Source organism: Dipodomys spectabilis, unplaced genomic scaffold (genome assembly GCF_019054845.1).
Source record: "Dipodomys spectabilis isolate Male_0828 unplaced genomic scaffold, ASM1905484v1 ptg000006l, whole genome shotgun sequence".
Taxonomy (NCBI): Eukaryota; Metazoa; Chordata; class Mammalia; order Rodentia; family Heteromyidae; genus Dipodomys; species Dipodomys spectabilis.
In genome coordinates, this window is record NW_024870683.1 from 21,514,625 (window position 1) to 21,530,646 (window position 16,022).

General features: G+C 42.9%; 1 protein-coding gene across 1 annotated transcript; it reads right to left on the reverse strand.

Annotated features, from left to right (window-relative positions):
* Positions 1–3,816: 3,816 nt before the first annotated feature.
* Cdc26 (cell division cycle 26) lies at positions 3,817–15,928 on the reverse strand. The gene is made up of 3 exons (XM_042696398.1): positions 15,833–15,928; positions 12,281–12,398; positions 3,817–4,246 (listed from the first exon to the last, which is right to left on the reverse strand). The coding sequence occupies exons 2-3, from the start codon at positions 12,359–12,361 to the stop codon at positions 4,070–4,072; spliced, it is 258 nt and encodes an 85-aa protein (XP_042552332.1). The 5' UTR covers positions 12,362–12,398; positions 15,833–15,928; the 3' UTR covers positions 3,817–4,069.
* Positions 15,929–16,022: the final 94 nt, after the last annotated feature.

A 16,022-nucleotide genomic window follows, 5' to 3' on the forward strand; every position in this document is an offset into this window, starting at 1 on the left:
CTTTGATGTCATTTTACCTTGATTTGACCCTGCTGAATGAAGCAGAAGAGTTTGAATTATCTTTTTCCTATTATTATTTTATATCTGCCTGGAAACCACCAGTGGTTTTTCAGACTTTAGTTGCATCAAAATCATCTGGAAGGCTTGTTAAAACACTAGTTTCTAGGCCTCAAACCCAGAACCCCAAAATTGACATTTCTAAGTTCCCAGGTATGCACTTCGAGAATATCTAATATCTGAGGAGGGAGGTACTTAGTATTGGGCATAAGAATTAGAATGTTCAAGCTGGGCACTGGTGGCTCATTCCTGTAATCCTAGCAACTCAGGAGGCTGAGAGCTAAGAATCACGGTTCAGAGCCAGCCCAGGCATGAAAATCCATGAGACTCTTATCTCCAATTAGCCACCAGAAAACCAGAAGTGGTGCTGTGGCTCAAAGTGATGGAGCACTAGCCTTGAGCTGAAGAGCTGAGGGACAGCGCCCAGGCCCAGAGTTCAAGCCCCACAACCAACACACACACACACACAAATTACAAAGTTCAGGATGGGAATGTGGCTTAGTGGTAGAGTGCTTGCCTAGCATGCATGAAGTCCTGGGTTCGATTCCTCAGTACCACATAAACAGAAAAGGCTGGAAGTGGCACGGCTCAAGTGGGAGAGTGCTAGCCTTGAGCAAAGAAGCTCAGGCACAGTGCCCAGGCCCTGAGTTCAAGCCCCATAACTGGCCAAAAAAAAAAAAAAATTAGAATGTTCATTGTAGGTTGTGTGTCTGGGCGGGTGTATTTCCTGTGATGCTGCTCATCAATACTTTATCATTCCATAAACATTTATTCAGCTTCAGCTGCATACACACACGCCCCCACACACAAATACACAAGTGACAGCTATAGTAGCATTTATGAAGCCACTGGTTTTTAAAAATGGTTTCTTGGAAGTGATTTGTAGGCTGCAAGGAACAAAGGCAAAAGCCAGGCATTGTCTTGGAGAGACTTAAGAGTGTGGTTTGCTGATGGGCAGATTTTCCTCTGCCCTCAAATCCCATGCCTCATACCCTAGGTAGAACCTTGTCCACCTTCATTACTCTTGGGAACTTAATCAGATTACGAGTGGCCAAAACCTCTTTGCTCAATGAAGAATCACATTGGATTTTTATTCTGTTCAGTCTTTAGTCTATACTGCAGTCTTATTCCCCAAACTACCTCTTTAAAGTGATTCTTCCAGTCTGTTAATCCTGCCCTTCTTGGTGCTAGATCCAATTGTGCCTCTGGGCAGAGAAGACAAGACAGCTATCCTGTTGGCCTGTGTTGTGGATTTGAAGTTTGTACTTCCTCTGTAGGTGCCAATTCAATACTGGAAAACAAGTAATATGTACTTTGGTGGTCTTGAACCGAGAGGCTTTGAGGCTCTTGGATCAAGGTTAAAATCCAAGAACCAACATTTAGAGCTTTGCTTTTCTCTCAGTTCAGCCCCCTGTAGTGCTGATACTCAGCATGAGAAAAGTGAGTAACAGGTACTGACAGAGCCCAACATTACAGTGTAAATAGTCTGTTGTTTTCTCCAAAGCCAAGGAATAATAAATAAGAAACAATGCTAAGTGGTGACTGGTGCTCTCTAGAAATCTCCATGTGAGCTGCTATCAAGTATCTTCCAGGAGCTAGGAATGTAGCTCAGAGGTAGAGCACTTGGGTACCATGTACAAGGCCCTGGATTCAATCCCCAGCACTGTAAAAATAAAATGAAACACCTTCCAGTACTTAATCAATGAGGTAAGAAAAACCAAGCCCAGTTTAGCCAAAGTACTATGAATTTGCAACTTACAGACAGACCTAGAATGAGTCTTTAGGTATTTAGGGTAGAAATAATCTGAAGCCGGGCGCTGGTGGCTCATGCCTGTAATCCTAGCTACTCAGGAGGCTGAGATCTGAGGATCGAGGTTCAAAGCCGGCCCGGGCAGGAGAGACCGTGAGACTCCTATCTCCAATAAACCACCAGAAAAACCGGAAGTGGCGCTGTAGCTCAAGTGGTAGAGCGCTCGCCTTGAGCTGAAGAGCTGAGGGACAGCGCCCAGGCCCAGAGTTCAAGCCCCACGACCGACAAAAAAAAAAAAGAAATAATCTGAAAATCCTGAATTTTATAAGTCTTTATACTAGGTGGCCAAAGGATGAGGCCAGTGAAAGAGAAAAATCTTAAAGCTTAAATTCTGACTTTCTTGAGCTCTTGGGTTTTTAATAATACAGCAATCTCACTGACTAATTTTTGTCTCATTTCTTATCCCTGTTCATTTGGAATTTGATGCCTATTCTCTGGGTTTTGTTTTTTTTTTAATCTGAAATTCTTCTTGCTCCTTGTTCATGTCTGTTAGAAGACTGTATCTCCATTTTATTTTTTTTAGTTCCCTCCTTTTCTCTCCTTTTTCAGTCTTTTGTCTCTGGTAATCCAGTGCATTGTCTCCCTGGCCCTTCTGATGCAGTGGGCACTGCTGGACTGTGGATTTAGATACCAGCCAGAACTTGATTTCCAAGCCTGCTAGACCTTCCAGAAGCAATGCCACTGAAATTTGTGTAATGCTGGGCAAGGGGGCTACCTAGTACCCTCCCTAGAGATGCAGAATCTCAGGTGCTGACACCACTCCACTCACCACCAGTGCCCACAAACAGAAGGTTAGAAATGAAGTCTCTTCACTTGTCCTATGGTAGGGTTGTCCAGAATTAGTTTTTAGGCCACAGATACTGGGTTTGGGTTCCAGTCTCAAGGAATTCCTTATAAAGATCTGTGGGGTGGGGCATGGGAATACACAGTCTATGTCATTTGATTTTGACCCTGCCCACTCTAGCCACTTCTTCAGAAAATACATCTAAAGATACAAAGTCCGGGTTTGCTATAATGCCTTAATCACTGGTCTACAATTCATGTTGACTGTTTTAGATTGTAAGCTCCTGGAGAGCAGTATTGCTGTCGTAGGAATGTTTTAACAGTGTCATGTGCAAAGGAACAAAATAAATATTTTGATTTTGTGATTGTATGCATGTCTTTCTATCCAGAATGAAATCAGAATAAGCTGGTTTCTTTATAATGTGCAAAGGCTGGTTGTTGCCATTGGTTTTAAGGTGTCAATAATTTTCAGATGTCATGATTCCATTGTCTTCATTTCTCTCTCCTTAAAATGCCAGCCTAGAGTCAGGGTGCCATTGGCTCACACCTGTAATCCTAGCTACTCAGGAAGCTGAGATCTGAGGATCACAGTTCAAAGCCAGCCCAGATGAGAAAGTCTGTGAGACTCTCATCTCTGGTAAACTACACAGGGCTCAAGTGGTAGAGTGCTAGTCTTGAACAAAAGGAGCTTAGAGACATCTCTGAGGCCCAGAGTTCAAGCCCAGGACTGGCAAAAAAAAAAAGCTAGTAACATATGAAGATCTATGTGACTCCTGGGGTTTAAACTCAGGATCTTATGCTTGCTGGGCAGTCTTATCACTGGAGCCACATCTCTTAATCCCCTACATGACCTTTTTCATTCCAGAGACAGAGTTTTCATGAGCCTTTTCATGAATATTTTGAAATAGCAAGGATTCCTGAATTTTTTAAAATTGAGGACGAGGCAGGGTGGCATATTACCTGTCATCCCAACTATGGCAGAGATAGTTGTTGATTGGCATGCGGTAGGCACTCGGTACTTGCTGAATAAATGAGTCAATTAAATGTGACAGGAATCAACCCAAGGCATTTTATGCTTAGAGTCTTTTACTAAATACAGGTAGAATGAGGTTACCTCTTAAAGCCTGGAGCTTAACAATATTATTTACTTCACCAAGGATGTCTCACACTTTTCCAAAAATACATTTATTTTTAAAAACAAAGTCAGATAAGCTTTACACAGTCAAATTTTCCAGACAAACCAGAATTTGGGTTCCAGCTTGTGTGTGTTACACATCAGTAATTTCATGCAAAAATGATTTCTCTCTGCAGGAGGTAAAACATTCTGCTTCACTACAAGCATTCAATGCTCTAAACCTGATTTGTACTTCTGCCATCATTTTATTCCATGCCAGGGTTCTGGCATTCAAGAAAATCCATCTAAAATTCAAAATTTCCAAACTGAGATGCGCGATTGTTGGGCTTGGGCTGGGGTTTATAGCCAATTCGATCATTAATCATTTGTTCCCGGCTTTTGGGGTCACTGTTGAGCCCAATGGCTCCTTCGCCATCACTGCTTCCCACAACATCCACATCTTCTTTCTGTTTCTTACGGGTCTGAAAATACAAAATTATAGGATTAAGGCAACTTTTTTTCAAAATTAGCAAATGTTTGTTTAGCACCTACCATGTTCTCAGTATGGCATGATAAGACAGAATTAGGCTCTAATAAACAATAAATGGAAATCTTGGTTTAAGATAACTAGGGTACCAGTGGCTCACACCTGTAATCTTAGCCACTCAGGAGGCTCAAGGTTCAAAGCGAGGCTGGACAGATAATTCTGAAAGACTCTTACCTCCAATTAACCAACAAAAAAGCCAGAAGTGAAGATGTGGCTCAAGTGGTAGAGTACCAGCCTTAAGTGAAAAAGTGCTCTTAGCTTTGAGTTCAAGCCCCTGTTCCAGCCCAAAATAATAAAATAGTTACAAGAAGGATACAGCATGCAGCAATAAGCTATGTAGCCCCAATATTCCATGGCATTATAGTCTAAGGGACCCACTAAATAGCATAGGGCTGTCAGGGCTATGACAGAAGAGTGCCCACACTGCCAGGGATGCAAAGAAAAGGAGTTGTGCTGTGTGAAGACCCAGCAGGATGCTGCACCAGAGAGACACATAAGAGGTGGCAGGCTAAGGGCATGGAAAGGAATAAGCAAGTTGTATTATTCAAGAGAATGAATGGAAAAGAACATGACTTGTAAAATAACCACCAAAAATTTACAGCCAAACTGACTCACAGACACTGCAAGTACCACCAGAAAGGTCTATACTAGCTCATCAAGAGGTCTCTGTTGAAGGGCTTCATTTTGATTATTTTTTGAAAAGTTAAAATTTCCTTCTACTATCACAAGTGTACAGGGTAATCCTAATTGAATGAAAAGAAGCTACAGAAGATACAGGACCTTAGAGTCATCTAGCGTCACCGTATTCCTCACTAGCCGTGCTTGTTGCAAGCTGTGCTGGGACTATCCAGAACATCCCATTCTAGTACTTGCCGTCATATGGTTATACCACTACCACAACTGCCTCCATCACAAGCATGTCCTCTGGCACCACCACCATATCTGCTACGTTGGTTTCAATATCCTGGGCCGCTCTCCCCACGAAAAATTAATGGAGTAGGTCAGGCTTCTTGCCTATAAGCTTGGAAATCTTTGTGCCTTCACAACCCAAGGACTGGGATGTAGGTGGTTCAACAGGTCCATATAACCTGGAGTCCTGCATGCATGTGCTACCTTAGGTAACCCTGAATATGGCCTTGAGATGAGGTGCATGCATGCACAGCCTTACGTGGTCATCCGTGGGTGGATGCCACTTTTTTGTAAGGGAGTAGAGCCAGCACCATTGGAGGCCAAGGTGTGATGAGGTGCTGCTGGGGGAGAAATGTGAATCTGAACAGAATGAAGCTGTGACACAGTGAGCCTGTGAGTAACAGTGCACTGGTTGGCTACAGGCTGCTGCTGTTACTGCTAGTGACCAATCTATGGACAGAGAACTTTGAGTAAACACAGCCTCCATCCCTGCCTTGCCAGACATCTTTCTATGGTCTGAATCAAAGGAGAACCCGAGGACCACTAGCAACATGCAGCACATTCCCCTCTATTCCTCTAACCAGATCCATTATGGCCACATTGCCACCTCCATGACTTCCTTTGCTGCCACCACCTCCAACACCACAGCTTTATCTTCCACCAATGTTCACCAAGACCAAAATCACTTCCCCCACTTCATAAAGTTGCCAGATCCACGTTCAGGGCATCTTGATCCAGCAGACTGAAGCTCTGGCTTAGAGCTTTTTCCACTTCATGATTATTCCTATTAGTACTGAGAATAGAATTTTATCCATTATGTTGTTTCAAAAGCAAATTCTTTTTTTCCACTCTGCCTGTCTTCTATCACTTCAGTTTTCAATCTAGCCATACTTTTCATAGTAGTCACTCAAATGATATTCTTCTGCATCTTTAATACTACCAACAAAAATCTGTTAAATGTACAGCAGGCTTCTACAGAATTATTTTTATTATTATTATTTGCCAGTCCTAGGTTCCTTTTGCTCAAGGCTAGCATTCTACCTCTTGAGCCACAGCACCACTTCTGGCTTTTTCTGAGTAGTTTATTGGAGGTAAGAATTTTCTGCCTGAGCTGGCTTCCAACCTCCTGAGAGCTAGGATTATAGGTGTGAGCCACCAGCACCTGGCTTCTTTGTAGAATTTTTTCTTGAAACAATTCTTTGGTTCTACCCCACACTCTCACCACTGTAGGCCAAACATGCACTGCTGTATGAACTCATTTAATACCAGACTGAGTCACAAAGTCAAAGCCCCTGATACAGACAATCTGTGAGTACCTATCGTCTGTACTTTCAAAGGCCAGACCAATAAAACACTATAAATGTTTTCTTAAGTTCTCTGGTTGATTCATAAGCCCCATCCCCTTCTCCTCTTGTGACAGTAGTGACGGCTGGAGTCAGGCTGAGTGTGATCTGAGAGTAGTTTTATCACCATTTTGAAACTGTACTCTCCAAATTCAATACAGGATTGGGGTGGAAAAATGGAAAGCCTTACTTAGTTTCAAATAAAAAGGTTGGCTCTTAAATCACAAATGACTTTAGAAAATAAGTCACAAAATAAGTCTTAGTTTGTTCATTTTTAAGAAGAGACTAAGCCCATAACTGCCACTATTGACTATAAAGATGCTATAAAAGAATAAGTAAATCGGATACTGGTGGTATATGCCTATAATCCTAGATACCTGGGAGACTTGAGATTGGGAGGATCAAAGTTCCAGGCCAGTCCAGACAGAAAAGTGTACAAGACCACTTCTCAACTGAAAGCTGTGTGAGGTGGCACACACCTGTAATCCTTGTTATGACAGGAAGCCTAAGAAGGTGGGTCTTGATCCAGGCTTTCACCCAGAAGGAAGTGAGATCCTAACTCAAAAATAACCAGTTGGGGGGGGAAGCGGGGGAGAAGGGAAGGGATGGTAAGAGGAAACAAAGGAAGAGGCAATGCTGGATGAGAAATGTAATCATTACCTTGCTCATGTAATTATAACCCCTCTGTACAGTAGTATTTTTACACACACAAAAAAAATAACCCGTTCAGGAAAGGGCTGGAAGCATGGATCAGTGGTAAGCACCTGCTTAGCAAATACAGAGCTCTGAGTTCAAACCCCAGTACAGAGAGAGAATGACCAAAATTTAATCTAGAGTTCCATACTAGGAGAATAGCTCAACTAACCCCTGCCATCATTCTATACCACTTAATACCGAACCAGCACCCAACATTACAGAGAATTAAATAAGGTACAGATTATCCCCCATCTGAAGTGCCAAAACACCAGAAGTGTTTCAAGCGTTAGAGTTTTCAGATTTGGAAATATCTGCGTTGACTTCAGAGACACAGCATCCCTAATCCAAAAAAAACAAACTCTGAAATGCTCCAAAACCTTAGTCTCTCAGCAGTGACCTCTTATTTGACAAATATAATGACCTTCCTGATTACAATGCAAATAAGTGATATCTGAAGTACTTCCCAAACATTTTCATGAGAACAAGTTCTAAAAAAGCAAAGGGCCCTCTCATTCTGAGAACACTCAATTGGAATGAAATCATTTCAAACACTTCAAAGGCTTCAAACTTTGAACAGCTGTTGGCTCTTTGAGAATCTAGAGTTACATACGTGTAATCAAACTAACATCCATAAAAAAAATTAAATATTAGAGCTATGCATGGTGAGATACAATTGTGCTAGGTTCAGCACTTGGGAGGCTGTGGTGGTAGGATCTTTTTTGTTGCTGTTGTTGGTCATGGGGCTTGAACTCTGGGCCTGGACACTGTTCCTCAGCTCTTCAGCTCAAGGCAAGCACTCTACCACTTGAGCCACAGCACTACTTCCGGTTTTCTGGTGGTTAATTGGAGATAAGAGTCTCACAGACTTTCCTTGCCTAGGCTGGCTTTGAACTGTGATCCTCAGATCTCAGCCTCCTGAGTAGCTAGGATTACAGGCGTGAGCCACTGGTGCCCAGCTGGTGGTAGAATCTTGAGTTTGAGGGCCAGCCTGAACTAAAGACCTTGTCTACAAAACAAAATAAAGCCAGTTGTCTAGCCAGGCACCAGTGGCTCATGCATGTAACCCTAATTACTCAGTAGGCTGAATCTGGGTGATTAAGGGAGTAACTTGAGACTCTTACCTCCAAATAACCAGCAAAAAGCCACATGAGGATATGTAGCTAAAGTGGTACCCATGAGCAAAAGAGCTAATGGGGAGCATCAGATAAGATCCTGAGTTCAAGCCTCAGGACCAGCACAAAACAATAAATTATAAATAACAAAAAAGATTTATTGGTTTTATTTTGGGGTTAAGACTTTCCCTCCCTAAATTGCTCTAAAACAGGTCAAACCCACAAGGTAATTGTCTTTAGTCCAATTATTAACTCAACAGTGAGCTGACTCTGCAGAGTCAAAGTGCAATATGCTAGTATTTTATCAGACTCATTAAACTGAAGCTTTAACCACAGTTAAAACTCATATTTAGCTGGCACTTGTGGATCACACTTGTAATCCTAGTTACTGAGGAGGCTGAGATCCAGAGGATCAAGGTTTAAAGCCAACCTGGAAAGAAAAGTAATTTAGACTTCATCTCTAAAAAAAAAAAAAAAAAAATAGCAAAAACCTGAGCTAGAGAAGTAGCTCAAGTGGTAGAAAATCAGCTGACCAAGCAAAGCTGAATAAGTATGAGGTCCTAAGTTCAAACACCCATACCAGAAAAAAATATATATACTTAATAACATAGAAACTAATACAAGTTCTTAAAAGGTACAAAATGATGATGCTTGCAAAACACTACAGTTGGGTGGGATGAAGAAGAGGGAATAGACATCTAAGGTTACTATGAAGCATATAATATACCTAGAAAAGCCAGTCATGTTTGTGAGTATATGTAAGATGGAATGTCCCGTCTCACAAATAAGAAGTATCCACCAGGGAAGCAAATGAAAATGATTATAGTAAGCCCACCTTTGGGAGTAGATTACAGAGATGAACACATAATCCTTGCCCTACAAGGAACTGAAGGCCTAGTGGAAGAAAAGAGAAAAATAAAGTCTCAGAGAGTGGCAGCCATGGGTCAACACAGGAAGGAGGGAGAACTTAACACAGCAGGGGGCTGGGAGGAGCTGAGTTCAAAGATGAGGAATCAGCCGGACAAAGGAAAGGGCTTTCAGGCCCGGGGAACACAGCCTGCACAGGCACTGAGATCAGGTAAAGATAACTTGGCAGGGGAGATGAAGTGGAGAGATGAGCAAGGTCAGGTCACACAGGGCCTTGTACAGCAGACTGAGGAACTTGAACTTCATCTGAAGACCACTGGAGTATTTAACTATTATTAATGGACCTCTATTACTACGTAGCCAGACCACATTTAAAAATACTGCATGCTAGGTTCTGGGAACTCAGTGGTAAAGAAGGTGGAAACTTTGTCCTAATGAAAGTGATTTTACAAGAAATGTAATTACAAGTTATAATGAATGCTATGAAAAAAATGTGGTTCCTATGCCTAATGAAGGTAAGGCCTCATGGATAAGAATGACACATCTAACTTGTTAGTGTCAGGCAGGTGACATTTAAACTGAGAATGGATTACAGGCAGAGGGGAGCCATGTGTGCAATGGCCAATGATCAACAGTTTGGTATGTTCAAGGAAACATCAGAAGCCAGTGTGGTCAGGGTGTAAAGAACAAGACAAGTCGTATGAGGTGCCAGGTACTGGTCACTCATCCTTGTAATTCCAGCTACTTAAAGAGGCTGAGATTTGAGGATCACAGTTTAGAGCCAGCTCAGACAGAAAAGCCCATGAGATACCTATCTCCAATTAATCAGCAAAAAGCCAAAGTAGAGCTGTGGCTCAAGTGGTAGAATGCCAATCTAGAATGAGAAAAACAAGGGAGAGCATAAGACCATGATTTCAAGCCCCAGCACAGACACTAAATAAACAAATAGACAGTAACATGAGGTCAAATTGCACAAAAACCTCACAGGCCATGGTAAAGAATTCAGATTTTATTCCAGGAACAAGAAACTATTGAAGACTATTAAATAGGAGGATGGCATGTTCTGAATAGATAGAAAGAAGATGGAGAATGTACTTTACAGAGAAATGTGAAGATAGAAAGGCTAATAACAATGTAGTTAAAATCACACAGGGAGAGATGGTCACTTGAAATCTGGCTTCCATGGAGGAGATGTAAGGGTATGAGCAGACATCTGGAACTAGAGGATTGACAAGACACAGTAAAAAGAGAGGGGGAAAGAAAGATTCAAGTGCAACTGCTTGGTTTCTGGCCTAACCCATTAGATGAGCCCTAAAAGGGATGAGTAGTCTAAGGGGAAAAAAATCAAAGAGTTCATTTGTTGTTTTGATTTTTTTTACCCCCTTTGGTGATACTGTGGATTCAACCTTAGGGTCTCAACATGCAGCAAATGCTCTGAGCTACATCATCAGATTTTTATTGTTGGGCTGCTGGTCGTAAACTCAGGACCAGGGTGCTCGCCCTGAGCATTTCTGTTCAAGGTTCGTGCTCTACTTGAAACATTGCTCTACTTCCAGGTTTTTGGTGGTTAATTGAAGACAAGTGTCTCACAGACTTTCCTGCCTGAACTGGCTTCAGTGATCATCAGAGCTCAGCCTCCTGAGAAGCTAGGATAACAAGCATGAGCAACCAGGCCCAGAAACTTTTTTTTTTAATATATTAAATATAGTAAAGTGAATAATGGTCTCCAAAGCTATCAGATCCTAATTCCTAGAACTTATAAATATTACCTTAGGAGACAGGGACAATCTCTGCAGATAGGATTAAGGATCTTGAAATGGGCAAGGCACCAGTGGCTCATGCCTGTAATCCTAACTACTCAGGAGGCTGAGATATGAGCATCAAGGTTCAAAGCTAGGCCAGGCATCCATATCCAAAAAATTCTTACCTCCAATTAACCACTAAAAAGCCAGAAGTAGAAGTATAGCTGAAGTGGTAGAGTGCCAACACTGAGCAGAAAAGCTAAACAAGAGCAAAAGGCCCTCAGCCCAAACCTTAGTATTGGCACACACATTCGAAAAAAAAAAAAATGACTTTGAGATGAACTGATCTGAATTGCCCTGGATTATTGAGGTAAACCCTACAAGTATTTACATATTTTTTTTTTTGGGGGGGGGGGGGTCCGGTCGTGGGGCCTGAACTCTGGGCCTGGGTGCTGTCCCTCAGCTCTTCAGCTCAAGGCTAGTGCTCTACCACTTGAGCCACAGCACCACTTCCGGCTTTTTTCTTTTTGATTATGTTGTGCTGAGGAATCGAACCCAGGGCCTCAGGCATGCAAGGCAAGCGCTCTACCACTGAGCCACCTTCCCAGCCCCTTACATATATTTTTATAAGAAGGAGAGTCTGAGCAGAAGAGGAGGAAGCAATGGAACAAGCAAGCAAGATTGGAGTGATGTGACCTAAGCAGGGAATGCCAGCAGCTTTTTGGCTGAAAGGGCCAAGTCAGGGATTCTCCCTAGACTCTGCAGGAAACATCCTCTGCCTGCCAGTACCTTGACAGCCCAGTAACATCTTGACAGCCCTATAACAATGATTTCAGATTTGTGACCTAAAGATCTGTCAGAGAATAATTTAATTTAATTAATTAGTTAATTTACTTTTTTCTGCTGTAGACCTTGAACTCTGGGCTTGGGCACTGTCCACCAGCTCTTCAGCTCAAGGCTAATGCTCTACAAGTTTTAGCCACAGCACCACTTTCGGTTTTCCGGTGGAGATAAGAGTCTCACGGACTTGCCTGCCTGGGCTGGCTTTGAGCCACAATCCTTGAATCTCAGCCTCCTGACTAGCTAGGATTATAGGCATGAGCCACCGGCACCAGGCTCAAAGAATAAATTTCAATTGTCCACCAGCTTTGTAATATTTTGTTATGGCAATCTCAGGAAACATGCCTACAAAGCACCCAAAGAGAAATTTCAAATCAACTGTTGGTGACTGAGTCCAAGATCCTGAAGTTAAGATTATTGTCTTGAATATCTCCAAAGGGTTTGAAAGTGGTACTCTTACCTCCAGATCCTTTCGAATACTCTCAAACTCTTCAATGTCATCAAGCTTTAGCTCCAGGCGTGTTGGTTTTCGTCGCAGCATACTGAAATCAACACCAAGCCAGGCCCAGTGAACTCAGCTGTTCAAAATGGCAGAGAAGAAAAAAACTGCAGATGATAATGTTTAGCTACAAATGGAAGATCAATTTGTAAGCATGCACACTAAAGTGAATGAGGTATTCAAAACATTCATATACGGCAGGAGCTGTGTCCTAAGTGAAGAACTTGCCTGGCAAGATCAAAGGCTCTGGGTTTAATCCCTAGTACCAGAAAGCAAAAACAAACAAAAACACCCCACCTAATTTAAACTCACGTATAGACTTTCAAAGTCTTTGGGTATAGGATTATTATATTTTTATTACATTATGGAGATCTACAACTCTCTAATCTCCTTTCTAAAGAACTTAAAATAGGGCTGGCAAGGTGGCTCAGTGATAGAGTGCTTGCCTTGCATGCATGAAGCCCTGGGTTCGATTCCTGATCACCACATAAGCAGAAAAAGCTGGAAGTGGCACTATGGCTCAAGTGGTAGAGTGCTAGCCTTGAACTGAATTGCTCAGGGACAGTGCCCAGGCCCAGAGTTCAGGCCCCACGACCAACCAAAAAAAAAAAGAAAAGAAAAAAGAAAGAACTTAAAATAGAATATTGTCTATAAAAGAAAATTCTAGGCAGCTACACTTTAGTTTTGTGCTCAGTCATATTTATTCAAAGAAATATGCTGGGTAGTTGCATTGGCCCAAGCCTGTAATCCTAGCCATCTGAAAGTGAAGATTGGGGGGATTACAGTTCAAGGTATAAAAGTTCATGAGACTTCTTCTCAATCAGTGGCTGGGCACAGTGACACAAGCCTATCATACCAAGCCATGGGAGAAGTATAATAGGTGGGTACAATGGTGTACATCTGTCATCCCAGTGACAAAAAGGAAGCACAAATAAGAGGATCACAGTTCAGGGCGATCCAGGCATAAAAAAAGTGAAACTCTAACCAGGTGCTGGTAGTTCATACCTGTAATCCTAACTACTCAGGACGCTGAGATCTTAGGATCTTGGTTCAAAGCCAGCCCAGGCAGGAATGTCCATAAGACTCTTACCTCCAGTTAACCACCAGAAAACTACAAGTGGTGCTGTGGCTCAAGTGGTAGAGTGTTTGCCTTGAGCTGAAGAGCCGAGGGACAGAGCCCAGGCCCAGAGTTCAATCCACACACACAAAGTGAAACTCTACCTTGAAAATAACCAATTCAAAAAAGGATTGGCAAAGTGGTTCAGGTGATAGAGTACCTGCTTCACAAGCACAAGACCCTAGGTTCAAACCACAGCAATAACTAATTTTAAATAGAAAATGAAATGTGCTAGCTAAAAATAATAAAGTGGTCAGGTGCCAGTGGCTCATGCCTGTAATCCTAGCTACTCAGAAGGCTGAGATCTGAGGATCGTGATTCAAAGCCAGACTGGACAGAAATCTCCAACCAACCACTCAAATACCAGAAGTGGCACTGCAGCTCAAGTGGTAGAGCACTAGCCTTGAGCACTCAGGGACAGCACTCAGGCCCTGAGTTCAAGCCCCTCAACTGACAGAAACAAAAAAATAAAGTAAAATAAAAACAATAAAGTTAACTGGGCATGGTGATATGTGACTTTAGTACTTGAGGCTAGCAAACACAGTGAGAGGTCTGCCTCAAAAATAAATTAAGTTATGACATCGTACTTCAATTTACTTAAGAAGAAGCTAAACCAAGCATGAAATTTAGTCTATACCAGGGATTCTTGAGGCTAAAAACAGTTGCTAAATCACATGAAAACTCTGAATTTACTGACTCACTGGATTTTCCTCAGGATCTAACCAGGTCCTAAACAGATAATTCACTCATTAATGAACTCTTCCTGTGCTCCAGCTACAAAGTTAAAATGCACAATAGCAATCTGTAAAGGAAATAGATGTCTAAGTATGGAGAAGATTCCAATACAAAGTAGTAAGAACTCTAATGAGTGTAATTCAAAGACATCACATGGGCACCCAATTCAGTCTGGGCCGCACAAAGCCTCAATGTCTGGCAAAATTATCCCTATTTTGCAGATTAAAGACTTGAAGCAAGCTGTCCTATTTGGTTAACAATGTCAACCACCCATAAAAATTACACTTAGGTCAATATGATGATTAAAACGATAGTGATATAAATGAATGTTCTGTATATACTGCGAGAAGCATGATTGAAAGGAAATATTTCCTATTTTCATAAGGGTACGGGTGTTATGTAATGTGTCAATATAACCTTGACACATAAGATTTCATGTTGCTTGGTACTAATCAGAGAAATGGTACAGGAAGCCAAAGTTGAAGAAAAATAACAATTAGTTTAACTTTTCTGCCAACTGTGAATGCCTGCCACTGGGTGGCAATATAGAGTAATGGCTAAAAGCCCTGGCTCTGGCAAAATAAGAGGTTCTAATCCCACTCCCCTCTGAAATTTGAACTATTAGCATCCTCTCTCACCAGAATTTAGTTTCTGTGTTTGAACTTTTGTTGTATGACTTGAATGAAGTAACTCAGAGTTACATCCTGAAATATGATTTTCCATTTAGAAGTGTGCAAATAAGTATTATAATCGTTGAGGGGAAGGGGAAGGTTAGAGGGTTAGGGATTCTGTTCAGCCCAGCAAGCACATATATGCTTGTCGGTCGCGAGGCCTGAACTCTGGGCCTCTGAGCTGTCCCTCAGCTCAAGGCTAGAGCTCTACCACTTGAGCCCACAGCAGCTTTTTCGGCTTATGTGATGCTGAGGAATCGAACCCAGGGCCTCATGCATGCAAGGAAAGCGCTCTACTACTGAGCCACCTTCCCAGCCCGCAGCAAGCGTATTTTGAAAATCCCTTCCACATAGAAGGACAAAAACTTTGTCCTTGCTGTGCGTTGGTGGCTACTCAAAAGGCTGAGATTTGAGGATCAAAGCGAGCCTGGGCAGGAAAGTCCGTGAGACTCCAATTAACCACCAAAAAAAAGCTGGAAGTGTATTGTGGCTCAAGTGGTAGAGTGCCAGCCTGGAGCATAAAAGCTTGGGGCCAGCGCCCAGGCACTGAGTTAAAGCCCCAGGACCAGCACATAGGAAACAACAACTCTTGTCCTGCCCGTGACCAGCGAAGCACGGGGCCTGCAGCGGGGCCTGCAGCGCTGTTCGCAGGTCGTTTGCTTGACGCCTCCTACACAACGCCTTCTACCTGACACAAAGAACGGGCTAAAACAAAGAGGATCAACAACATCAGGCCCAGGCGCCTCTGCCAGCTCTTCCCCCCTCTTTCGGCGCTAGAGGGCCCCAGGGCCTAGAGCTTGGCCGCGGCCCACCTCCACCGCGACCCCACCCAGCTGACAGCAGGCCTCCTCCCGCCACTCGGGGGCTGCGCTCAAGATCTGGGGCAAAGGCTGCCATAGCAACGTGGCCCTGTGCTTTGGGAAGACTGAGGCCTCCAGTAGGCCCGGACCCTCGAATCACTCCGGAGCCGCGCGACCCCACAACACATACCTCCTTCCAAGCCTCAGTCCTTTCGCGGAACCTTAGCGCCACCGCCCACCAAAGAAGTGATGGCCAGGCTAGCTAAACTACAGTTCCCAGAATGCTCTGCACATCACTTCCCGCAAAATCTCATTTCCCGCGATACATTTTGGAAAGGGATTGGGGAGGTAGCTGTCCTACGAGCCACGCCCCTCGACGC

Excerpts from the sequence above, each read along its gene's own strand:
- Cdc26 (XM_042696398.1), bottom strand. The coding sequence starts at position 12,361 with ATGCTGCGACGAAAACCAACACGCCTGGAGCTAAAGCTTGATGACATT. Across the intron at positions 4,247-12,280 it reads GTATTCGAAAGGATCTGGAG|ACCCGTAAGAAACAGAAAGA; the intron begins GTAAGAGTACCA and ends TTGTATTTTCAG.